Here is a 26,439-nt window from a genome sequence, read left to right on the forward strand (position 1 = left end):
TGAAACTCTTGTGTTATAGCGTTTACCGCTGGAAAGTTTATCCATGAATAGAATACCTCTGTCTGCCGATACTCGTGAGCCTCTATCACGAAAATTACTGTACCACCCTGAGGTGTCAGTCCATGTTCTATAAGTTTTAAAGTTATAGATCTTCTTAACTGGACCGGGATGATAATAGCACCCGGGTCTGCCTGTAGGAGACTCGAGTCCTCCTCTATTAGCATGGAAGCCAGCCTAGCTGCTTCCCTTTCTTCTTCACTGTCTGTCATTTTAAAAATGCAGGCTTTGCAGAGTAGGTCTCCAAGGAGACAAAGATTAGATGCACAATATTTTGGAACACTGTATCCTTCAACGTTGAATAAACCAGAGCTTTACATAGGAATCTCTTCCTACTAAGGTCGGGCGGATTTTAACCTTTCACCCACTCCAGACGTCTATTGGAGTATTTACGGGAGAAAAGGGTGTGAAATATGCACGACTGAGTTACTCTACAAGTCTTACGTTAGTTTATCGCCTTACCAAACGTTAGGGCGCCATGTAGTGTAGTTCCTAGTTTCCCACTAGGCCCTGCGCATTGGAATAACATAAACAGTAGTATCGACGTGGAACTGCTTATATTCCAGGCCTCCACTGACTATGCTAAACTTAATTGGGTTGTGTTACCAACTAGCTCAGAGGTCACTGGAAACTTTCTTCTCTGCATAGGAAGTGATCAGCTTCCTTGGCACAGACAAGAAGGGATTCAGCTTTCCAACAACCGTGCAACATGACAACTTTGCTCCTCAGATCAAGAGTCGATCTCTAGGGTCGTGTGAAACAATAGACATAGATTTCACTCAGTCAGTCTAGTGCAGTTTACTTTCACAGTATGTAGAGAATAGAGAGACGGGCGTGTATCAATAAAGGTTAACATTTATTGAACAGTCTTTCTTCTCATACAAGAGAAATGTATTGCCACAATTGCAATAACTGTTATTATAAAAAGTACGTACAGTAAGATAAGAATAGCGAAATAGAACTGTAAAAGCATTGATATGGTTTCTTAGCCATACAATGGTTTAAAAGTAATAAAACATATATACAGTCATATATACATTAGGCTAACATACTCAACTGGTGCTTCTAACTAAGCCTACCCCAGTGTGCCTGACCTAGGCCTAACACGTGAGAAGGGGGAGTAAGTAAGTAGCTTAAGTTAAGTTGGTTTTGCCAAGGTTTGTTTCAAGAATTCTCGTCTAAGGGTTTAGTCAACACCATACCTCTGAATAGAATGATGGAGGATTGGTATCTCCTTCAGGGGTCTCTCTCGATATCCCAGTCACCTGCGAGGGTAAACTGGAAGCGCCGGGACTGGATTTCTCTGCACGAGAAAGGCAGCGGCTTCTCTCAGCGCGTCGAGGAAGGAGGGGTGACAGCGTCCGCGGGCAGCTGGGCTGGATGTCTTCGCAGAGGACGGCTGCACGGCTCCTCAAGCGTACTGCACCATAGGTCGCGCTGTAGCGGCGATAATGGTAATCAGCAGCTTCACCACCACAGGATAGCAGGCTGCAGCGACAGAGTGCTAGTTTTTACCAACACGGGGTCATGCAGGCAGCTGGCATCAGCAACATGTTCGCTCATTGCTTAAGGCAACGTTGGTAATATTTATACCTGACAGGTGCCGGGTTTGACGCAAGTTTGCTGGACATAAGACGTCAATTAAAGATGTCACTAGGAAGTGATAGTTATCAGTTGCTCATTAGAGTTCCATTACTAATCAAAACATAGCAAGCGGGGATTTCCAGGTTTGCTAAGTTTTTATCTTGTTGAAGAACTCGGAGTGTTATCTAGGAATATCAGATAGTGACTGCTGCTCTGTCATTGCACTAATTGGTCGCAAAGGAAGTAGCAGAGAGTCATGCTGGAATGTGGCTCTGTGGCTCTGCTCGTGTGAGGCCAGAGATGACTTTTCAGAAAATCGTACTTGAACGGTTATGCCAATATAGGGAAAAAGGGGCTTTATAGCCGAATAGGGGCATAAGGTCACAGTATCGATCAGGAACCTAGATAAGCACATGACAAAGGTAGAACATCGCATAAAATGTAAAGCCTTATGCTATATGTTCAGAATAAAGATCTGCTCTGCCCCCAAATATTTACAAGATCTGATTCATGAGTACCACCCCGACGCCTGCTGCGTTCGTCATCAGGAGAACTGTTTGAAATCCCGAGGTTTAAACTGTCAAGAATGGGAGGTCGCTCCTTTTCTCTTCTTGGGCCAACCTTATGGAATTCCTTACCTGATGGGATGAGGAGGGAGAAGCTGTTTCCCGTCTTTCGGAAACAATTAAAAACCTGGTTTTTTTAACCTACATTGCTAATTCTGATATTCTCCTAGCTTCTGTTATGGCCTGCGCTGGGGAACCCTTGTTGGGTAGCTGTGCGCATTACAAAATAAAATAACATAACATAACACCCAGGGATCCTGCATGGGTGAGGCCTGGCTGTGAGAGGGTACATACTTGTGGACATTATATATGTTGTGTTACAATGCATGTATAAAGTGCCCTGGCACCCAGGGATCCTGCAGGGGTGAGGCCTGGCTGTGTGAGTGTACATACTTGTGGACATTATAAATGTTGTGTTACAATGCATGAATAAAGTGCCCTGACACCCAGGGATCCTGCTGGGGTGAGGCCTGGCTGTGAGAGGGTGCATCCGTGTGGACATTAAGTGTTGTGTTGTGTTACAATGCATGTATAAAGTGCCCTGACACCCAGGGATCCTGCTGGGGTGAGGCCTGGCTGTGAGAGGGTGCATCCGTGTGGACATTAAGTGTTGTGTTGTGTTACAATGCATGTATAAAGTGCCCTGACAGCCACGGATCCTGCAGAGGTGAGGCCTGGCTGTGTGAGTGTACATACTTGTGGACAATATATATGTTGTGTTACAATGTATGTATAAAGTGCCCTGACAGCCACGGATCCTGCAGAGGTGAGGCCTGGCTGTGTGAGTGTACATACTTGTGGACAATATATATGTTGTGTTACAATGTATGTATAAAGTGCCCTGACAGCCACGGATCCTGCAGAGGTGAGGCCTGGCTGTGAGAGGGTACATTCTCAAAGGCATTATGCATGTTATGCTACAATACATTTACAAAGTGCCCTGACAGCCACGAATCCTGCAGATGTGAGTTTGGCAGTGGGAGGGTACATTCTTGAAGGCATTATATATTTTGTGTCGTGCTATGTTGCAATGCATTTGTAAAGTGCACCAACACCCACAGATCCTGCAGAGTTGAGGCCTGGCTTGCTTTAAGTGTATGTTTGTTGTGGTGTGATATGTCCGGATGCAGGATTAGAAAACTCACAGAGAGGCACTCAGAAATTGGTCAGTCATTAGATTACTTGAGAGAAAATATCACTCAAGTGTCACTCATTTGACAGCAGAATGCGCCTCATAGGCCAACAGAACAATAGAAATGTCACACATACGCAATCTGAAAGTCTGGCAGCTATAATATGTTCTGTTACTATACATTGGCACCCACAGGCTTCCTGCTGCTGAGGTGTAGATGTTAATTTTTTTATCTGGGTGAGGGCTGGGTCAGCAATGCAATTCTGTGAATTGGGCCATTTGCAACCTCAACAATTCTTTGTACAGCAGGCCCAATATACCAAGTATATGGCATTCATTAAGAGGACTAGAGTATGTCATAGAAATCTTGACAAGAGTAAGAAGAGAGGGTAATGACATATGTTAGGAAAGATATATTCACATTCAAGGGGTTGAATGCACAATTGTTTTTTTATGCATTTTTATCATACTTTAAACAATTGTTCATGGGTAAAGGTTCTGGCGTGCAAACCTCGGTACATCCTCTGCCCGTGCACCTGAGAGTCATTGTAACACAATTGTGACCCACTTGGTTCCACAGTCCGAGACGCACAGCCTGTGAAAGAGGCCCCATTGGTCCATATAATCCAGAGTTCGATCCACGTCATCATTTCTTTTAAATAACTCTTTTTGCAGTTCATTCAACAATCTTGAAACTTTTTTCTAGTTCACATAAGCTGAGTTTGCTGACATTTGTGTTTCAAAGATTTTATTGGCAATATGCTGTTTCAAACCATGGCGGTCCATAACAAATAATTCCTTGGTATTGTATTTTGGTGACACGATGCATCTTTACATCTTTATTTATATAAAACCCAATGCATTTCGAGAATTACTCTCTTCTTCAGGGGTCACTGTAACATGAAAGTTTTAAAATCCCATTATAGTAGTCACTCTAAAATAGAATTTCTCCCCCTTAACCACATCGCTGCTGTGCATTTTCCCCTCCTGTGCTGAGTTATGGAGAACTCCACTATTCATGACGAGCTGAGCTCGTCATCAGCACAGCTCAACCGTGCATCATGACGAGCTCAGCTCGTCATGAGCATGGAAAGGGTTAAATACCAGCCCTCTAACTCAATTCAGTGCAACAAATATCACCTCACCCAACCCCCCAAAATGAGAAAAATAATAATCATTTCAACATGACACACTAATGCAATAAACACCCACTGCTGTTAATGTTAATGTTGCTTATAAAGCGCAAACAATCATCCTGAGTAGGATATCACGGCGCTATAATGTCTGTGGTGGGCGGTAGGCTAATACAGAGTGGTTTGTCTTAATCTGGTTTGGGGAAGAGAAAGGTTTTCAGTTGCTTCCTAAAAGATAGGTGACAATCCGTCAGCCTGAGATTCATGGGCAGCTCGTTCCATTTGGTTGCGGCTAGGTGGGAGAAGGCCGGTCTACCCATCCTAGCTCTCTTTACTCTGGTAGTTCTTGCTTTCGCTGTTGTCTGAGACCGGAGGTTCCTAGATGGCACATAAAATTTGATTTGATTTTTTAGAATATGTGGGCCCGTGTTATACAGTGCTCTATGCGTTATGCATAGCATTTTAAAAGTGGCTCTATGTCTCATTGGCAGCCAATGGAGCTCTCTCATGCAGCTCTTGGCTGGGTCGTATTTCCTTTTATTGCAGATTGCTTTTGCCGCAGCATTCTGTGCGACCTGTAGTTTGGCAAAAAGATAGTCTGCCATATCTACAAATCGGGAGTTTCCATAGTCCAGCCTGCTCATCAGTAATGACTGGACCAGGATCTTCCTGCACTCGGTAGGAATCCAAGGGAAGACTCTTCTGAGCATTTTCAATAATGCAAAGCCTTTGCCGCAGCTTGTTGATACATGGGTTTTCATGGACAGGGTGTTGTCCAGTGTCACTCCTAAATTCCTTGCTGTCACTGTCGGGCTGGGAGGGGTACCCAGGGTTGTGGGCCACCAGCTGCTATCCCATAGCTGTGTATGTCTACCGAACAGCAGAATTTCGGATTTATCTGCGTTTAGCTTCAGACAATGGCTATACATCCAGTTGGATAGTTCGGTGAGGCAGTTTAATAACCTATCCTTTGGGTCATCTTTCTCATCCAAGGTAATCATCAGCTGGGTGTCGTCTGCATAAGAACAGATATCGACACCCCACTTTCTTCCTATCTCTGCCAACGAGGAGAAAAACACATTAAAAAACGTTGGGCTTAATGGGGCCCCCTGTGGGACCCCATACTTGATGTTCCGGGGAGAGGATGAGAAGTCACCCATGCGTACTGATTGAGTTCTGTCTAGCAGAAATGATTGCAGCCATCCCAATGCTTTTTCCCGGATGCCTTTTTCTGCAAGGGTTCCCAGTAACCGGTTATGTGGTACGGTGTCGAATGCCGCCGAGAGGTCCAATAGTATCAGGGCGACCGTTTTCCCCCGGTCTACCTGTGTTCTGATGTTATCCATCACGGCCAGAAGTGTTGTCTCTGTGCTGTTATTGGCCCTGAACCCTGTTTGGGAGACATCCAGTAGATCGTTTACCCCCCAAAAAATTCTAATTGAAACCCTGAACCGTTCCCTACTACACTGTGTTTAAAAAATCATCTCTACAACGCAAACTGAACTGTGCAGTATAAACATTTACCAAGCAGGCACAAAACTTACACAGTTCTTGCAGACAAACAACTTCTTCTTTCAAAAACGATTGATATGTCCAATCCACATCAAAGGGGAATACACTTTCCTCATTAGCACCTGCGACAGCCATGCTTCTCAAAGCACTCCACCATCCTGTGGCCTGATCATTCTTCTCCCCATTCGCCGCTTTAACTTTATGCACCTGAGATTTATTATTGCTACGTAACATCGCTCTCCGCCCGTTACGTTGTGACTACCCACCCGAAAATAAACTCGAAAATAAACTGCCCCAAAGTGCACTAATGAAACCTAACACAAAATTAGTAATGAAGTAAAACAAAAATTCAAAACAATACGTTTTCCTGATGCCAACAAATAAAGCAATATCATCCATAATCATCTTTAAAAGCATATAACTCAGTATTATCTGATCAGTGACTTCAAAGAGGTACTGTGCGGCTAAAAGGTTGGCCTATTACCCCTCACATTGTATAAACTTGACCTTAGGGAAGACTCAAACTGTGCCAGGTGGGGTTCACCGGAGGCTGGGTTTCTGCATTTGGCTTGGCGCGCCAAGGGGTTCAGCGATATTGACAAAGGTCTTTTTGGCTTTGTTCGCAATGGCGGAGTGCAAGATACAGCTGGATGCAGTAATTGATTTTTTTTTCTTGTTCCTCATCTCCACCATGGCACTAATCCGTCGAACCAATGGACAGGGAAGAACAGCATATGGTGAATTTCACAAATAATGCACTTTCTTTAACAGCATTTTGTACTTTGCAATTGATTTGGAATATTATGCGTTCTATTTTTTTTATTGGTGTGAAAACATGTTTTTTGTCTGATTCTTCACCTTAATTGTTTGTACCATTTGTACATTTGTATATATTGTATACACGATTGCATGTTGCTGAACTAACTGTACTGACAGTCTTCCGTTTATGTCTGTTGTTTTTGAAACCAATGAAATTTAAGTTTAAATGAAAATAAACATTTTTTGGGGAATATAATTCTATTGGCCACGTAGTACATATTGGCTGCGTGGGTCCTGAGTATTGAAATATGGCGGTAAGAGCCGCAGTCGGAAGGAACCCTGCCTGGTTCCAGAATGAGTGTAATCGAAGCTTTATTCCAAGATATGGGCGGTAAATCACCCTCCAACAAAATTTGATTAAATAATACGGTAAGAATTGGAGCAATATCACCCGCAAGGTGTTTATATATCTCAGCGGGCAAGCCATCTGGCCCTGCCGCCTTACCGCTTTTGCTGTTATGTATAGCGGTCACTACCTCTTCTTCCGTTATTGCCTGATCTAAAAAGGCTCTTTGTTCTGAGGAAAGTGATGGCAGTGAAATGTTACTCAGCCACTTCTTTATATTTTCAGTGGAGATGTTATTATCCTCCTGATATATAGTCTGAAAGAAGTCTTTAAAGGCTGATCTTATTTCTAAATCCGAAGATACTGTACCGGAACTAGTTTTTATAGACCCTATATTATTACGGGTCCGATCAGTTCTAGATTTCCAAGCAAGTAGTTTACCCGCCCCTTCTCCAAATTCAAAATGAGCTAGTTTACTTGCTTCCCACCTTTGAAGAATGCGTTGATTAAGTACTGAGGCTAGTTGCCCTTTAAGTTTCAGCAGCTCCTCCTGTTCAGCCAATATAACAGAATCAGGAGCATTATTAGAAGTTTCTAATTCAGTCTGGGCTAGCAATAGGTTAGCCTCTATGGATGCAACTTCTTGGGTGTACTGCCTCCTTCGGAACGTAGTTTTGTTCTTAATAACCCCTCGCAAGGAACATTTAAAAGCGTCCCATACAGAGCTTGAGCTCGCAGAACCGATGTTAACTTGAAAAAATTCTTGCGTTTCTGTTCTAATATATTCCAAATCATCTGGTGAAGTAAGGAAAAACTTATCAATAGACCATGACCTGATCGGAGGTTGAATCAGTACTTCAAGATCTAAAAGAACGGCCGAATGATCCGACAGATGGGATGGTAGGTAGGTAACATTCTTTGCTAAATTAAGCAAAGTTCTACTTACTAAAAAGAAATCGATCCTGGATCTATGACGATATTTGTAGTTTCGGAAAGAAAAAACAGTTTTCTGTCCCGACCTTACTCTCCAAATGTCTATAATTCCGTATTGAGACATAGCTTTGAGTAAAAAATCTCTGGATTTAGACAAAGTATGTTGCCGACTAGAGGTAGTCTTGTCTAACAAGGGGTCGAGTACAATATTAAAATCTCCTGCTATTATGACAGGTTCTGGAAAGTGCAAAAGCTCAGAGAATAGTGATACCAAGGCAGAGGGGTCATCTTGGTTAGGCCCATAGTACCCAACTATCGTAAGGCGTGAGCCACCTATCACTACGTTCGCAATAGCCCACCTACCTGTGGGATCTACCTTCTGCTCTATAAGTCTAGTAGTGATTGTTTTTTTAAAAAGAATGGTAACCCCTCTAGCATTAACTGCTTGAGAAGTGGTAACAGATAGATCTATCCATCTGTTTTTATTTACCAAGTCAAGTACTTCAGCCTCAACCAGATGTGTCTCCTGGAGTATAATGATCTGCGCATCAAAATCACGTATATATTGTAGTATCGTGTTAGATCTGGGTTTGGTGCGCAGGCCATTAACATTCCAGGAGAGAAACTTAATAGTACTCATGGCTAATATATCTAGTGGGGCGGGACCTTACAAGCTTACAGCCCTTAGTATATGTCTGAGATACATAGTCTGTCCATTTTTTAAAAATAGAATTGTCAATTACCAATTCAGAAATGAGAAACATTTTATGCTTTTTTACCCTAACCCTCACCCACGTGAACACCACCCACCCTCCCTTGAGGAACCCTTGTTTGTCCACCAGAACACGTCCGGTTAGTGGTACCCCTAACCCATTCTAAGCCCCCACGAAGCGTTATTAGTTATTGTGTTGAGGACTAAATAAATCTGCCTATAGTTTAACCTATTGTGGCTACTCTCGATAATCAGGAATACATTCCTCAAGGAATAAGATGCTTAAGTTTTGTAATTTTGTAATTTTGAATATTTTTAATAATTTTTTGAGGGTTTTTGTGGTTTTTTTTTTCCTTTCCCTTTCCTTCCCTTCTTCTCTTTTTTTTTTACCTTTCTTTTATGAGCTCCTAGGAGTGGGAAAAACCATAAAGCTGGGGAAAATCAAGATAATGTTATAATATATAGATTCAATACTCAAGCCTAAATGCAGAAAGAGGGGACATACCCCCAATCTCTCAACCCAAACCTGACCTGACCTCAACCTTTGGGAGTACCAATATTCATCAATAGCTCATCTGCTGGCTGAACTGTGCAGATGTTGAACATTTTATTATTGAACATAATCTTCAAAGCTGCAGGAAATCTCAACTGCACTGACGCACCCAGATTTCTGAAGGCCTCCATTCTCCTGCCTAGTTCCCACTGCCTATCCAGGGTTATCCATGAGAGGTTGGATCTTATTAGAAAAGTGAAATCTCCTCCAGATAGGGATTTTTGTTTAAGGGCTAAGTTGAGGATATGATCCTTCAATAGGAAAGTATGAAAGTTAACTAGTAATTTCCGGGGCTTCGTCCGCTGCAGATTTTGCCTGAAGGGGTCTCTGTGAATCCGCTGGGTGTCTGCATTCAATTCCTCCTCTGTGTGGGTTAGATTGAGAGATCTTTTAAGGATTTGGATGATATGGACTTGATGTTAGATCCTTCGCTTCCTTCGGGTACATTTAGAATGCGGATATTACAACGCCTCACATTATTTTCCAGGACCTCCATTCTATCAGCTAGAGTGATGTCCTCTCTTTTGAGTTTAACTATAGCCTCCTTAGCATTCTCCAATTAAAGAGACATTGCAGCTGTTGTTTCTTCCAACACCCCAATTCTTGAAAAAAGTCCGTCTATCTTGCTGTCTAACGACTCACAGTATGATCTGATCTCTCTCTGGATTTTTGATGACTCCTCGAACCCCCGTTTAATGTCAGCCGATAGGTTAGAAAACATAGATACTATTGAGGAGAGTGAGAGGTCTGGGGGTATATTTGTGGCAAAGGCAGGTAGTCCCAAAGGGATGTCAGAACTAGGAGGGGGGCTATAAGCGGTTTGCAGCTGAATGTTTTGATTTACATTTGGGGGGGACTCAAGTTGTCTATTCCCTGACTCTTCTTGTTCAGGGCTTGTATCAACATCCAGACATGTATGCTCACCTGGAAAGCTACAGACTTCTGCTTCAGCAGAACTGATTGATACCATAGGAGTTGTGACAGCCTCACGAAGAACTAAGGAACCGCTAAGACTGTTATCATTCTCAATACCCTGCTCTGGTGATGTTTCTGTAGACAGGGTAGCTGAATTAACATCTAGCAAAATAGTATCAGTAGACACACATTCCTTCTGGCAAGGTTGATCTTCATTACGGGCCTCCACCTCCATATTTTTTGAGCTAGGATCCAAAGAAGCCTGACAACCAGATATAGCTATGTTCGGGGTTATACCCAGAGATGTGCAGACTGTAGAGGGATTGCTCTGCGCCATATTTAAAACCTCGAACATTACTAACGACAGTAATAGTGCCAGTAAAACGCCATCTAAAACTTCTTCCTACCTATCCTCAGAGGCGAAGCCCAAACGAGCGAAAAAATCTAAGATAGCAAAAACAATTCTAGATTCAGGCTCTTAAATAACGCCTTCATTGCGATGGATGCAGTAATTGATGTTCTAAGGTGGATAAAAACCATTGAGACTCCACATAGGAATTTCCTCACATTTGCCCTCCTGCTGGCCAAGAGGCAGGTGGCCTGCCATTGGGGAAGGGGCTGGGCTCCAAATTCAAACAGTGGCTATCTGATATTTACTGCAATGAACAGTTATAATTGCACGCTGACCTCCAGACGCTAAGACATTTGGATCCCTCTTAAGGCATAAATGCTGATGAACGCGGAAAACACTGCTGCCGTGTCCAGGCTGAGATGATCCTTTGGTTCAAAGCCATTTGCAGGAGTAGCAGGATCCTCCAACATTTACTCCTTAAAAACATGCTATGTTGTCAATTTTCTCAATGTATTGCATATACTTACGAGTGTGATATTTTAGGGTAATGGCATATATGGTTGCTTTAGCCTTTTGTGCCTGTACTGTTTAAAATTTGCAAAAACATAAAGGTACCAAATTTTCTCAAAGGGTGTTCTATTTTATTGAATTGGACTGAGAAATTCCTTCTGTTTCATTGCATCTAATGTCTGCTTCAGTTATGAAGCCTTCACACTATCTCTGAACCCTCACGCCTTGTCACCCTAACTAGCTCTATGCTCTACTCGCTGATCTAACCTCAAGTAAAGGAAAACAGGCAACATTGGGTGGGCAAAAATAAGGAAGGGTGGGTCTGTTTCAAATGCATCCTCTGGTTGCTAAGTAAGCCATGTGATCTTTTCTTTGCACAGGTTACCATCCAAGACGCTTCTGCCTGTTTCTCCGAAAAGGAGTGGAAGCTTTTACAGGAATGGCAGAAGGAACTTTATGGGAATGTGATGCAGCAAATTCACCAAGCCCTGATCTCGCTGGGTAACGTTACACTGTTGTTGATTGTCAAGAGATTTCCCAGTCTATTAAATGCCTGAATACGCGTTTCAGGATTTTTAGCTTTGATTTTCTGTCTCTGTGTAATCTTTAAGATCAGTAAGATCTTATCACATTGATTCTCACAGTAATGTTGATATGGTAATTTATTTTTAGGTGGAGGAGGAAGTCCAACAGAACAGTCAGCAATAGTAATTTGGGGAATACAAAAAAGGGGGAGCTACAAGAAAGGGAACGCCAGCCAATGACTAAAGCTACTGATTTAGACATAGGTTGAAATATAGATACTCTTCTGGAAAGTAAAAAGCAATCACATCTGGTGAACGGAGCGGTTATTAGTGACCGTTCCATATGGTACATGGAATAAGATGGAGGGTCGAAAACAAATTCTACTCTACCAACTCTCTCTGGAAATCTATATTCCTTAGGCAAAGACAAGTGCTCAGTGGCCACATTCTCATGCAACTTACTGGGAGGAGGGTAGGCATTTTCAGTGCAGCGCCAGGCCGGATCAGGAATGTTGGTTAGGAGTGGCTGCCAAGTGTAAACTTTGTCCTCCACTAGAGAGATCACCTATCTTCAGACTTGCTAAGAGGCAGTACCTGACCACTGCAGGTGCTACACAGCTGGCTTTGGGGGTGCATAACCTGGCATCCTTGGCGTGGTTTCTGTAAAGAACTCCGTTCACACGATGTGGATAGTAATAAAGCTCTTTATTGAAATGCCAACACAGCTCCGTATGCGGAGCACAAGTAACTGCAGCTTCATCGGATCACCAGCTGACAACTGTCAAATACCAACTGACAGCTGGTGAAGAGATCAGCGGGTACGGTGTCCTCGCAGGGACACATAGGTGCGAGAATGTCTACAGTGCCGCACGGGGCCACACAAATAAACCTAACACATCTTCCCCCAAAGGAACACGGAAAGAAAGAAGAGAAGGGAAAGAACGGGAGAGGGGAGTGAGAGAAAATGCACAGTACATTATATTGCATAAACAGTATCTTAATCACAAACGTAATCACTGAGTTTGACCGGGGGTAAAACCCTTCTACCATATCTGCTGGTGCTGACATGGGGTGATCCATTATACCCAGGAGTGGAGGCAAAACTCTGACCACCCTACCAGAGTTGTGGCCCATGGGGGTAGTGCACGTTGCGTCCGCTGGTGTGGGTGCAGCTGGGTTGGATGACACAGTGCATGATGTGAGTGGATCGTTGACAGACTCGCAGTCGGACGAGTCAGATAGGGCGTTGTGTCGTTTGTGGACAAGGGTTTGTCCACTGCCAGGTAATTCACTTGGTGTATTGGTGAAGTCCTCCGAGGCAGGTTTGCAAACAGAGAGGGCTGAGAAGTACCACACCCTACCATCACTCAAAAGGGCAGAGTTACAGTACACCTTATTAATGGTCAGGGGAGGGGAGAACTTATCCTGTCCCTTGCCTACGTGTCCACTTCTCTTAACCTTCACAATGTCTCCTACAGAGAGCTGCACCAGTTTACAACTGTGTTTGAGGTCGTACCAGTTTTTGCATTTGTGCTGTATTTGTGCGACTCTCTTTCTAACCTGTGTGAGAAGTTGGCCTGGTATATGATGTTCACTATTCTAGTGGGCACCCTGTATCAGTCCAAACAACCCTTATGGTGATGGTTGTAAAGTCAACCTTATAGACCAGCTATCCTAGGGGTAGCATGGACAAAGCAGTCTTAGGCTAAACTCAAGAGGGCATGTGAATCCAGCTGTTTTACCATATGAAATCCCTTTAATACCAATTGAAAGGACACCACACAAGATATATATTGAAAATATATATGTATTTATTTCTAAACAAACCCCTGAACTTTTTTTTATTTTATTTTTTTTAAACTTTTTATTTGCAGAGTAACAGTAACAAATTTCGGTCAGTACATTTCGTGCATTAGGGTCAATTACGGCACCAGTACAAAACATTGACAGTGTTCATGTGGAATATGTATCGATTCAGCTGTGAAGAGCTACAAGTCACACCATATCTTCCACCCCAGATCGGCGGGTCTGTGGAGGCTCACAGATGCCACCTCTGTATTCGTTCCAGCAGGACGACACCTCCCCTCACTTTCGGGGGCACCCCCGCACGATATATATGCAGTTTTCTCCTGCAGCATGCACCAATCCATGTCTCTTTGCCATTCGGCTAGTTTCGGCGGGGCGGGTGCACCCCAGAGGCGAGCGATGTTCCTCTTCGCCACCATCTGCCCCAGCGTGACCCAGAGTTTCCCTTTCGTGGACAAGTCTGTGGGCTCCCAAATGTTCAAGAGGCATCTCTTCGCCTCCAGGCGTATGTCCACCTCCCACACCTCTTGCATATAGTGCACCACACGTCTCCAGTACCTCTGGACCAAGGGGCAGTCCCAAAGTATATGGAAAAAGGAGCCCGTCTCACCGCAGCCTCACCTGCAGAGACCCTCCCCCCCCCACCTCCCATCGACTGTAATCTAGTGCAGGAGATGTAGACTCTGTGCAGTATTTTGAGTTGTATAAGCCTGAGCCTGGCCGAAATCGCCACCTCCTTTGTGGACTCAAGCGCAGTCAACCATTCTTCATCATCGATCTCAAGCCCGTCTGTCACCCACTTCTCTTTAAGGGACTGGAGTGGGTCAGGAGGATTATTTATACGTTTTTTGTATGTAAGGGAGATGGCGTGTTCAGGTATGTGGCCATCAAGCAGTCTGTCCTCGAGTGGGGAGGCCTTTGGGGGGTTTCGTTCCCGGTTGTATGTTAGATTGGAGGGAGTGTCTGATTTGCATGTATCTGAAAAATTCAGTGTGTGCCAAGTCGTATGTCTCTTGCAGGTAAGTAAAGGACCTGATCCCCTTGGGGCCCCACAAGTCTTTAACTTGCGAGATGCCTATAAGGTCCCAGCTATGGAAACCCTTCGTGCGTCCCAGATTGCCTAACTTCTCGGATGCCCACAGGGGAGTGGCCATGGTCAAAGTTTTGGACCATCCAAGCTCACGCTGTGCCGCATGCCAAATTTGTACCGAGTGTTTTGTCGGCCCCGTCAGTTGATGTTTACCCGGTCTAGAGTAGAGTGCCACTTCATAGTTCCCACAGGAAGTAACCACTTGTCCATCCCATAGCCTGGATCGTTACCATCGCTATATGTCCCGTGGTTGATCGCATACAGGTGGGCGTCCCAGTAGTATTTACAGATGTCAGGAAGGGCTATCCCTCCATCGTACCATCCCAGTGCGAGTTTGTGGAGCGCTATTCTGGGCGCACCCGACCAGAGGAGAGCACGCTGCGCCATCTCCACTGCCACAAAATAGGAGTTTGGTACCAGATCAGGGTAGTTTTGTAGGGCGTAGAGAAACCTGGGCAGGGCCATCATTTTGAAGACGGCCGCCCGGCCCAGCAGGGACAGTGGAAGCCTCTGCCAAGTGCTGGAGTCACGTTGGAGCTGTCTCAGGGGCGCCAATAGATTCCTGTCGTATAGGACAGCCTTGTCTGTGGAGACAAAAACGCCCAGGTATGTAAATCCGTCCTCTGCAACTGCGAGTGGGCAGTTGCTGGGGAGCCTGGGGAGGCTGCCGTGGAGGACATAGAGAAGAGACTTGCTCAAGCTGATCCGGAACCCCGAGTTCTTCCCAAAACTAGTGAATATGTCCATCGATGCCTCTATAGACCTCCGTGGTCTGGTCAAGTAGAGGAGGATATCGTCGGCGTATAGGGAGATCTTGTCTTCCCATTCGTCCGCCCAGCGTATACCTTTGAGGTACACGTCTTGTCTGATCCACGCCGCGAGTGGCTCAAGGGAGAGTGCAAATAAGAGGGGGGAGAGCGGGCAGCCCTGTCTAGTTCCCCTCTCCAGGGCGAAGACCTCTGAGACCTTGCCGTTGACCACCACCTGGGCCAAGCGATAAAATTCGGGCCAAAGCCCATTTTGCGGAGCACCGCCATCATGTTTGGCCATTCTAGAGTGTCGAATGCCATGGTCACGTCGAGCGAAACCACCACCGCATCCTCTTGCAGCGTGTGGCTCCCCCCCAGTACACCATTCAAGCGGCGGATATTGAGCGCCGTGTTCCAGTGAGGCATAAAGCCTGACTGGTCCGGGTGGACCAGGGTGGGAAAGACGGATTGAAGCCTGTTAGTGAGGGTTTTTGCTAATATTTTCGGTTCTGCGTTAAGCAGGGAGATGGGCCTGTAAGAGGAGCAGGATTCTCTTGGTTTACCTTCCTTAAGTATAGCTAGGATAGTGGCTATACGCTGGTCTCTTGGCAACATCCCTGCCTCTTTGCTCTCCTCAAACATTTGTTGGAGGTGCACACTAAGGGCGTCCGGTTTCAGCTTGTACAGCTCTATCGGGAGACCGTTGGGTCCAAGGGCTTTACCCGGGCGAAGGTCCGTTATCGCACGCTCCAGTTCGGCCGTGGCAAGTGGGACCTCAAGGGCATCCCTGTCAGCCTCGGACAGGCTTGGCATACGAATGTCAGTCAAAAGAGCAACAGAGTCCTCCTCCGGGCGGTCTGACCCCCTTCTGTACACCTGTCGGTAGTGCCTAGCAAATTCCGCTGTGATCTCACGGGGATCCGTGACCTTGGTCTCCGAAACTGTCTGCAGTTCTGGTACAATCTTGTACGTCTGCTGTTTCTTATCGAGCCATGCGATAAGTTTGCCAGCCTTGTCTCCTTGGTCGTATATCCTACCCGCCTTGTGTCGGGCAATGGTTTGGGCAGCCTGCGACACCTATTCCCTATACTCTGCGGTCTTAAGTTGTAGCCGATGGCGAACCTCCGGCTCCTGGTCCCCGTGCGCCGCCTCCTCTAGCACCCTCAGGTCCGATTCTACTGAGGTAATCTGTGCCTCCCTGTCTCTACGGCGGCCTGAAATGGCCAACAAGGCCTCTCCCCTGAGCACGGTTTTAAAGGCTTCCCAAAGGGTTATGGAAGAACTGACAGATCCGACATTATGATCAAAATATCGAGTAATGGAGAGTGACAGTTTTTCCCTAAGTTCCTCGTCTTTCAGATACCAGGCGCTGATAGGCAGGACACACCCCTCGCGCCTGTTCCCGATTGTGATGTGTGCCCAGACTGGGGAATGGTCAGAGATACCGCGCACCAGGTGTGTAGCCTCCCGTATAATAGTGTCTAGCTGAAACGGCGTCAATATGTAGTCTAGACGGGAGGAGGAATGATGCGGGCCGGAAAAGAAAGTAAAGTGTCTGTCAGTTGGATGCATTAGTCGCCATACGTCGGTGAGCCCAAAGGTATCTAAGAAGTCTGCCAGCCATTTCTGCCCCTGCGGTGTGTCTCTGGGCGGGTGTCTATCCTGGGTCCCTGAGACTACTGCGAAACCGGAGTGTACCACCAGAGTGTAGCCCCATCTATTGAGGGCCTGGCAGGTGTTGCCCATCAGGTGTGTCTCTTGCAAGAATGTCGCATCAGGAAGGTGACGTTTAATAAATTGCAAAACTAAGGTACGTTTAAGTCTATCACCCAGCCCGTTCACGATCCAACTGAGGATCTTAAAACTTTTTTCCCTTCTATTAGCCATATCCGTTACTGTTCGAGCTGGCCTGTCCCTGTACACCAGTGCAGCAACCGACTCCGTAAGCAATGTAAATGTGTAACCGTAACAACCCCTCAACCTCCCCTCCCTCCCACCACCCTCCCCAAACTTTCAAAACAGCATATGAAGTAATTGGCATACCTTGCAATGGACCCGTTACCCTCAATCTTCCCACCCCTCCTGAATCACCCTCCCTCCCCTCCGAACTACCCCCCCACCCTGCTCCCTGCTCTGTAGGTTTCAAACTACCCACTACCCCAATTAGCAGAGCGCCTGTCGCCCAACCCCTCACCGGAGAGAGTGAACCCTTCCTCCCCAAGGAACTCTGTTAGTGAGAACGTGGGCCGGCCCCAACTCCAGCCGCCATTCCCATCAGCCCCAATACTATAGGTCCCTTAAGTCTTACAGTCCACCTGAGGATCAGGTGCGGAGTCCCGGAAATATTGGACGGAGGGGTCCGCAGCCCACCTCAGTGACATCGAGCATTCCCCCATGCATGCTTTATACATTACTGTTCGACGAGGAGTGTTCCGCAGTCTGAGTCCTCATCTCGCTGTATTTTCCTGGAGCGGGTCCCAGCTAGGACTATTGGATCTAGAACGCCACGACTTTTGGCTCTGTTCGTCCACCAATGATCTCCCGGCCGCAGATCCAGGAGAGGAGGCCCTGGCCTCTCTCCAGTTGTCGCGGTCCTGCATTTCCCGCGCCTCCGGCGCCGTCTCGTCGAGCCACTCCTGGACCGCTGCAGGTGAAGTGAAGAATCGGGACTTGCTCCCCAAAATGATCTTAAGTTTCGCAGGGAAGAACATCATATATTTGATGCCCCGTTCTCTGAGCGCCGCCTTTACTCCCGTGAAGGAGCGTCGTTCTTGTTGGACCTGCAGTGTGAAATCAGGAAAGAATCGGACGGTCGCCCCCTCATACTGCAGGTCTCCCTGTTGCCTGGCAGTCTGGAGGATAGCATCACGATCCCTGTAGTTTAGTATTTTTGCAATTATTGTTCTTGGTGGGAGGCCTGGCTTGGGTTTAGGGACCAGGGCCTGGTGCTCCCTCTCAATGGTGAAGATCTTGGAGAGTCTCTTTGGCTTCAGGTGATGTAGGATTAAGTCCTCCGTAAAGAGCTCCATGCTCTGCCCCTCTGAATTCTCCTGTACACCTACCACGCGGATATTGCTCCGTCGGGCCCTCCTTTCCTGGTCCTCGAGCTTCAAAGCCATTTGGCGGTGTTGGTGAACGAGTACGTTAACCCGCCCCTCGAGCCGTTTTTCGGAGGCCTGGAGTGCCTTGATGTCTGTCTCGTTGGCCTTGGATCTTTTCGTGGTTTTGCCGAGGTCTGTGCGCAGCAGGTTAACTTCGATTGAGATCTTGTCCATTTTGGTCTCAAGATTCGTGCCAAGCGTCTGTATTGCGGTCATTATTGAGGTCAGTGAGGGTTCCGCCGGGTCCGCGGCGTCACCTCCCTTAGCTCCAGACTGCTTTGGCCCAGTCGGCACCGCATATTTATCCAGTTTGTTTGTTTGGGTCGTCGTTCCCGTCTTGGGCCTCATGTTGGATGTTAGTGCAGGCACCTGCAAACTTTGCGCCGCCAAGCCAGTCGTCGATCACCGCTATTCCTGCTTCGCCACCGCTCCTTCTCTTGGGCAGATCGGACGTTCTGCGTGGCAGGTCGTAACTGGCGCCACGCATGCGGTCGCGGAGTACGCACTAGGCCCCAGCCAGCCGGCCGTAGTCACGTATGGATGTTGGGTGGGTCAGTGTAGCCTGTCACACCTGGCCCCGACGCTGTGGCTACCGCCGTTGCAGGCGTAAGGGGCTCTCAGCGTAGCAGCGTGCACACCCCTCCGGAAGTAGTTCTGAAACTGGTGCGCCACGGCCGACAGCCCGGAGGCCCAGCCGCCAGGATCCCCGGACCAGGTCGCTGCTCGCTGTTCCGTGGCTTCTAGGGCCGCCGCTCCAGCCACCTCGCCACCACCACCTCGAGTGTCCCTGGATATGGCTCCTCAGTCCCCTCTGGTGTCTGGGGTGCATTCGCGGCAGAGCCGCGACGGAGACTTATCTCTGCCTGCAGGTCCGCCCCCCCAGCGGGTCGATCGTCGCGGTGGACAAGGCGCGCTCGATGCCACTTCCGGTTCGCGGATCCTCTTCTGTCAGGTTCGCGGGCCTCCGCAGACCACCGTCGGCACAGTGGCTCGGCGCCGCCTCGCGCCCAGCTGCCGGGATGTCGGGCCTCGCTCCGGCCGTTTACAGGGAGCAGGCCGCAGGCCGGGGCCTCTATTTGCTTTCTCCCCCGCACTCGGGCTCCAAACCGCGATCCCGGGGTCCGCCGCAGCCCAGCCGGGCGCGGCGTTTCGTCCCTGATGGGGCTCGGACTCCGCTTCAAGCGCAGTGTGGCAGCTCTTTACTTAAGGGAGCTGGTGCGCCTAGAGGGGTGCGCTCCAGCTAGGATCTTATGGCGGATTTTACGGGGACAACAGTCGTCCCGGCAAGAGCTCGGTTCCTAGGCGGCCATCTTCGTTGGCGCCTGGCCACACCCCCCCCCCCCCCCCCCTGAACTTTTTATAAGCACAGAAGCACAAGCGCAAAACAAGTAACTTAATAGAATAGACAAAAGTTGCACAATTATGGATAGGGCGGGGTGGCCCGTCAAACCATATATCAAAAAAGTGGTATAAGTACCATAACACGAACAATGGTAAGGCCTAGGGCCTTGGGAATCGCTGGGGCTACACTGAGCTAACAATAGTTAGGGAGCAGGAGGCCCACGAGATGCGTGTGCAGTGTCTAAAAGCACACAAGTGTACACATTGAAGTCAATAGGTGCGTAAAAGTTATAAAGTTAAAGATTTAGGAGCCTTCCGACTGGACTAGAACTTAACCTCTTGAAACTGGGACACTAGGAGTGTAAACCTCTACAGGAGCACTGTAGTACTTGCGTTACCTAATCCACAGGAAGCGGGTGCATAGGTCCAAAAGTGTGTCGGGTTTCATCGTGGAGATCTATGGAGCCTTGGAGTAAAGATGCTGCAGGCGGCCAGAAGAGAAGAGTCAGGGTGGATCCAAGGGTGGATCGAAGATGTAGAGGACCTGAAAGCAGAGGGGACAGAGTCTGGGTCACTAGCCAGTGACCAGCGTGGAACCAGGATGGAACCAGGCGATATCTGGATGCGATCAGGTGCTGATGGGAAGCTTGTCTCTGCAGCCACGAGGTCCAGGAGCATCGATGACGACCAGGATGGAGTCACGAGCTGTCCCACGAAGGCTCTTGCTGTCAGCGGTGTCGGCTTCAAGATTGGAGGCAACAAGCCTTGGCAAAGGCAACCCACGCAGGAATCGATGTAGGCTTCTTACTCAGATCAGCAAGGTCTGAGGGGCTGCTTCTTTACAGGGAAGCAAGGGCCAGTCTGTAGCAACCAGACCAGCGGTGTAGTTTCACGGGATCGTCGCCAAGATGGCCACTAGCCAACGGGCAAGTAACCGGGCAGACGCATCGAGCAGGAAAATGCAAAAGGGCCCCACGCAGAACTCGTGGAGTGTGCAGGGCTGATCTTCGGTGCAGATGCTGCTCGGGGATGGGGCTTCTCAGTCCCCAATACACAGCTTCGAGGGGACCTCGGGGGCTGCACACTTAGCAGGTCGCAGACATTTCAAGATGGCCAGTCCCACATCTCACGTCGCCTCCACGGGTCTCAGCTTTGCAGGGACTGTGGATCAGGCTGTTGGATGTCTGGGAATCCAGTTCTTGTCAGGCTCTGGGCTCGGCCTCCGGCGGGAGGCGGCGGCAAAGCAAGTTGTCGATCGCTGGATGGTGCCTGCTTGTGCAGGGTGGTCACTCCTTGACCACAAGGGAGATTCTTAAGTCGTCTTCTTCCAAAGTAGAGTGATGAAGGTCCAGAGTTTCGTTTCAAAGTTTCAGTCAGGATAATCTAAAGTCCTAGTGACTCAGCTCCTACCTATATACTGAGCTTAGGGGCTGGATTACCTGCTAGGTCCCTCCTATGGGTGGGACCAGGGAAGGGGCGGTTACACCCCTTTCCCTTTGTCCAGTTTCGTGACAGAGCTGGAGCAGGGAAGCCCCAGCACTGGTTTGAACTGGACTATGCATGGGACACCTTGTGTGCCCCAGGCAGTGTCTCAATCCTTTCAGCCCTTCCTGTCCCAATACACAAAGTCCTGTTTGGAGTGGTGCTAGCACCTCTCAAGGCAGGAAACCTATTGTCCAAGCCTCCCTCGCTGGAAGGACTGCCAGCAGCAGGAGGTAAGACTTGTGTCTGTGGCAGCAGCATCCATTTTGTGATGCTGAGGCTCTGGTTAACTTTAACCGGGAATAGTTAGAACAACATGTCTTCTCCCTCTAGAAGGGTGGAATGCTACCCCCGTCGCCAGGACTGGCGAGGGGGTAGTATTCCAAATCGTATGACACCTTACTCGACATGTTTCGATAAAGCCAAACCATAGTTAGCATCTAACTGCAAGGATTATAATGCACCTAAGAGTATATGGTATGGCAATATCCCAGAACATCTAAAGGACATGGTTCCGAAAGCTGCAGACAGGCTCAGCTCATGCTAGAGCACCATCTCACATAAAACCAAGCACTCTGCCTCCAGGATTGTTTAGGCCTGCCATAGGAGTGACATATAGGTGTATATGTGTCCAGACATAAGGTTAGATATAGGTATACTATATCTAAGCAAGGGGTGATTACACCACCTTGCCCCAGCTGAGTGATCAGCCAGTTGTGTCAATTTGGGTGGCCAGCCAGGGGTGGCATAATACATGCTGCAGCCCCTGGTAGGCCTTGGATGCACCTATGCCCTGGGTACCTATAGTACACTTTACAGGGGCTCATAAGGTGACCCAGTATCCAATTGGAGATGTACCTAGGGTACTTGGAGTCCATTTTAAAGAGAGAGCAGATAGCCTGGGACCCTGATTAGAAGGATCCCAGGCCAACTAAGTCGAAAAACAACTAAACACTAGGCAAAAAATCTTGGGTAACCATAGTCAGGTATCCACCTTCCTACAACCTGGTCAGTAGACCAGTGCACTCTTTTTGCAGCCCATAATGTCCACCCCCACCCTTTCCCATGGCATGGCGGGCATGTAATGGGGTGAAGTGGTGGTCTACGGGTCACCTGAGTTTTGTCAGAGTGTAGGCACATGCTGCAGTCCCTAACCATTCTTTCCACGGCAATACTGACACCGGGCCACCAGTAGCTTTCCTTTACCCTGTTTCTACATTTTACGATACCTAAATGTCCTTCGTGGCATAACTGCAGGATGCGTTTTCTCAAAGTGGCAGGGGGAACAACTCTACCACCCCTTAACAGTAATTCATTTTCGTGTTATAGTTCGTACTTGACTTCTTAAAAATGTCTTGGTTGTGAGGTTGTTTTTGGGTGGCCACTCTCCTGCTAGCATTTTGATTACTCGACAGATGTCCTTGTCCTTTTCTTGTTCCATGCGCCATTCTTCTTTTGAAATTCCCTGTAGACAGTCTTCCAGATTGGCAATGCAATACTCTTCCACTTGTGTAGGGTTGTCTTGATCACTGGTTTCCACGGGCGATCTGCTCAGGTAATCTGCAACTATATTTTTCACCCCTGGTACGTATTGAATGGAGTAATTAGAATCAAAAAGGCGAACAGATAAGCGAGCTAGCCTAGAGGATGCTGTGTACAAGCCTTTCGTTGTGAATACCTTTGTGAGCGGCTTATGATCCGTTAATTTTGTGTCCCAGATAATTCACGGATTCGCAAGTTAACTTGCATTTGCTGTACTCTGCCGTTAGACCTTTGGCCTCTAAGATTTCCAGCCCCTGTTGTACCTTTCCATCGTGTTCACCTTTAGACCTTCCCATTACGAGGATGTCATCTTGGAACATCAGTATTCCTGTATCATCTTTGAAAATATTGTTCATGAGTCTCTGAAACATTGCTGCAGCAGTTGCTAGTCCAAATGACACTCGTGTGAACTGGAAGCATCCGAAGGGTGTAATGAAAGCAGTACGTTTTTTGCTTTTGCGATGTAATGGTACCTGGTAGTGCGCTGACTTTAAGTCAACTGTTGAAAACCATTTGATAACTTTTGTGGTAGCTAACATTTCACTTATCTTCGGTAGTGGAAATTGTTCAACAATTATATTTTTGTTGAGGTCACGCAGGTCTTCACATCACCTCAATTTGCCGTTCGGGCGTTTTGCAACGACTAATGGCGCAACCCATTCGCTTGCCTCCACCTGTTCTATAATGCCCTCTTTTAGAAGCTTATCTAATTGTGTTTTGACCTCATCCTTTACTGCGAAGGGAAGATTCCGGGTCTTGTGTACAACTAGTGTGGCCTGTGGTTTTACTATAATCTTGTGTTGATATCCCTAAGTGCTCCGATGTTGACACTGAATACTTATGGGTACTTGGTTAAGAGGGACTTGCTGTAGTCGTCTGAGTTTTGGACGACTGGGACGGTGTCAGAGTTGCTCGGATCAAGTATAATTCCCAAATTGCCTTGGTCCATCCATCCTAGTACTGAGGGTCCAACTGCAGATACGTACAGTTTTCGTTCAGACTCCCTCCCTTTATATTCAAAGCCAAGCTTCCTGTATCTACGTATGTCAATTGGTTCACCTGTGAATTACTTTAAGGATATGTCTGCCTTTTCAAGGTGGTTTCCATTGCATTCGGAGAACTTTTCTTCCCAGACTTTGTTGTTCACGATCGTGTAGGGTGAGCCTGAGTCGGCGACAATGCTTATTTTCACACCCCGATGGTCATGTCACAGATGGGTTTTTTCTTTTTAGTGGTCTCACATGCACTGACCTTGTTTACTTCTTCATCCTCTATGCTAAGGACTCACATATTGACGTCATCGTCATCTGATGTAGCAGGTTGGTGCACATCTTCGTTAATTATTTTAACTGTGCGTGCGTTACGCCTGTGGCATACCTTATGGAAATGTCCAATGACTCCGCAGTATGTGCACTTCACTCCCCTAGCAGGACACTTCTTGTCGTCAGCCCAATGGGAGTCATCGCCACACCTACAACAACGTTTCATTTCGTTATTTATGTTTATTGTATATAGGTTTGTTGCTTTTGTTGCTCCATGACTGTTTTGGGGTGCGTTTAACTTGTGTCACTCTGCTAACGGTACTACTCTCCATTTTTTCATTGCTTTTGGCAATGACAGCTTTTGCACAGCGACCAGTTAATACTGCCTTTCTAGCAACGTCTATTATGTTTTGAAGGGGGTGCTCCCCTTTAGCCCATAAACTGTCCTGGATGTTGGCATTTGACCCTTGCTTTAGGATTTGATCCCTGATGAATTCGTCATGCAGGGTGCCAAAGCGACACTTCAATGCCAATTCTTTGAGTGCAAACACGTAGTCGTCGATTGACTCTTCCTTTCCCTGCTTCCTGTGGAAAGAATTTGTACCTGCCCACGCCCACACACACATTGGGCTTATTGTATGTATTAAGGAAATCTATTGCGTTTGCGTAGACATCATCTTCGGTTTCCCCTCTCGCCTTTTTATTTATACTGTTATAAACTTTGATTCCACCAGCTCCCAGACAATGTAATAGGAGTTTGTATTTCTTTTTTGGTGTGAACTCATCCTTGTCTTCAAATTGGGAAATGTAATTATTGAAATACTCCCTCCATTCCTCCCATTTTAGTACTGGTTCTCCCTTACCTGGTAGGAAGGATTGTGGGGGAGAGAGATTCCACATATAGCCAGATGCCATACTTGCTTATGTCGTGTTGTAAGGTATGGTTCTGTATTGTTTGTAATTTTAAGTTCTATGAGCAATGTTTATGTTTGTATATATCCTTGCTACTTAACTTTGTTTTTTTTAAATAGTCCTGTATTTTTAGGTCTCGCGCCTGCGATGCATATGGCGAAGCCATATGCCATCGCGCAGGCGCGATACTATAGTTGTCGTGTCTGCTTCCCAGGAGACAGGAGATGTCACGCGCACGCTCAGGAAAGCGATTGGCGCCGGCCGCGCGCGTGTGTTCCCAATCTCCTGTCTCTCTGGGAAGCACACAAGCAAGCCCAGCAAGCCCCGCCAAGGCACCACGAGCACTTCCCACGTGGGCGCCTACCACGAGGACATTGGCGAATGCGGTGTACAAAACAAATATGCCTCCTAAAAAAACTGCATTTAAATTCAATGGTTGAGTGAACAATATCTATCTCTCTTGCATAGTTCACAGTATGGGTTTGGCGAGCCTAATACAAAAGTCAGGTTCCCACACTTGCACGCTCCTCTGGGTTTGAGCTGCACATGTTTCGGGATATCGGCGTCTTTTTTGAAGTCTCAGTTCCGCGTTGCTGGAAAGTCACAACACAACACACCGCATGAAGCCTAAACGCGACGCTGTGTAGAGACCCACCAGAGAGCGAAAAACCGGTTAGTAAGAGGCTCCTAGTGACACTGTTTGTGCATTCCTTCTCGAGTCTCTAGCAAACCGTGCATTGCAAAGCCTGTCTATTTAACAGAAAACACTTCATGCTGGCAGCGAGCGCCCAGTGCACAGGACAGCAGGCTCGGCAAAGCTCCATGTGGCGATGGCAGAGAAGCTACAGCGTTGTCGAAAACATACTTAAACAACCAGAAATGAGGAAACCCCTTCCAAGGCTCCCGATTCTCAAGATGGACACGGCAAATATTAAGTGGGGCGCGAGGGAATACTCGCTGAAGGAGTTTGTCCGAAAGTTTGAGACCTCTTTTCCCATCATCATTAAGATCACAGAGGGTTACCTTGGGAAACAGGAGGTGGACAGCATCAGCAAGAGCACGGTAAGTGACAGTGTGTGTGGCCAGGACACAAGTCCCTAAAAGCTATACCTGGGGAACGAATGGACATAGGCACTAGACAGTGATGTCACTCACGTCAGGAAGTGCAGCCACAGGCCATGATAAAAAGTGCGTGTTTTAGGGGTGCGCGATTCCACATAATGTTGCTTTTGCGTCATTATGGGACATTGCAACAAAAGTAATTTAAAATGTATGCTACATGTAAATCCATCCATCACGTGCTCTGTTTCAATGTTTAATGCATCCTCGTCTCAGTTTTTGACACATGGACCCATTTTTCCCCAAACTATTTGCATGAAAAACACATATGTGTGGATATATTAACACATATAAGTTTGAAAACAACGTTTTAGATTTCATTTTTAGTTTTTCTAAACCACATATAGGTATATTTTATTGTTAAAAGGGTAATTGAGCTTCTATATGTGACAAAAAGCAGATCCTGATAAAGTTAACAGGATTTGGCAAAGCCAGTAGCTCTAACCT

General features: G+C 47.1%; 1 protein-coding gene across 5 annotated transcripts in view; it reads left to right on the forward strand.

The window, feature by feature from the left end:
* The window catches only part of LOC147663635 (uncharacterized), a 128,649-nt gene that overhangs the window by 11,999 nt on the left and 90,211 nt on the right, over positions 1-26,439 (forward strand). For all 5 annotated transcript variants that reach the window (XM_086950308.1, XM_086950307.1, XM_086950309.1 and 2 more), the window contains exon 2: positions 11,445-11,565. In XM_086950308.1, coding sequence (XP_086806434.1) covers positions 11,445-11,565 — 121 coding nt within the window. The remainder of the gene's footprint in view (positions 1-11,444; positions 11,566-26,439) is intronic.

This window comes from Lissotriton vulgaris, unplaced genomic scaffold (genome assembly GCF_964263255.1).
Source record: "Lissotriton vulgaris unplaced genomic scaffold, aLisVul1.2 SCAFFOLD_1193, whole genome shotgun sequence".
Taxonomy (NCBI): Eukaryota; Metazoa; Chordata; class Amphibia; order Caudata; family Salamandridae; genus Lissotriton; species Lissotriton vulgaris.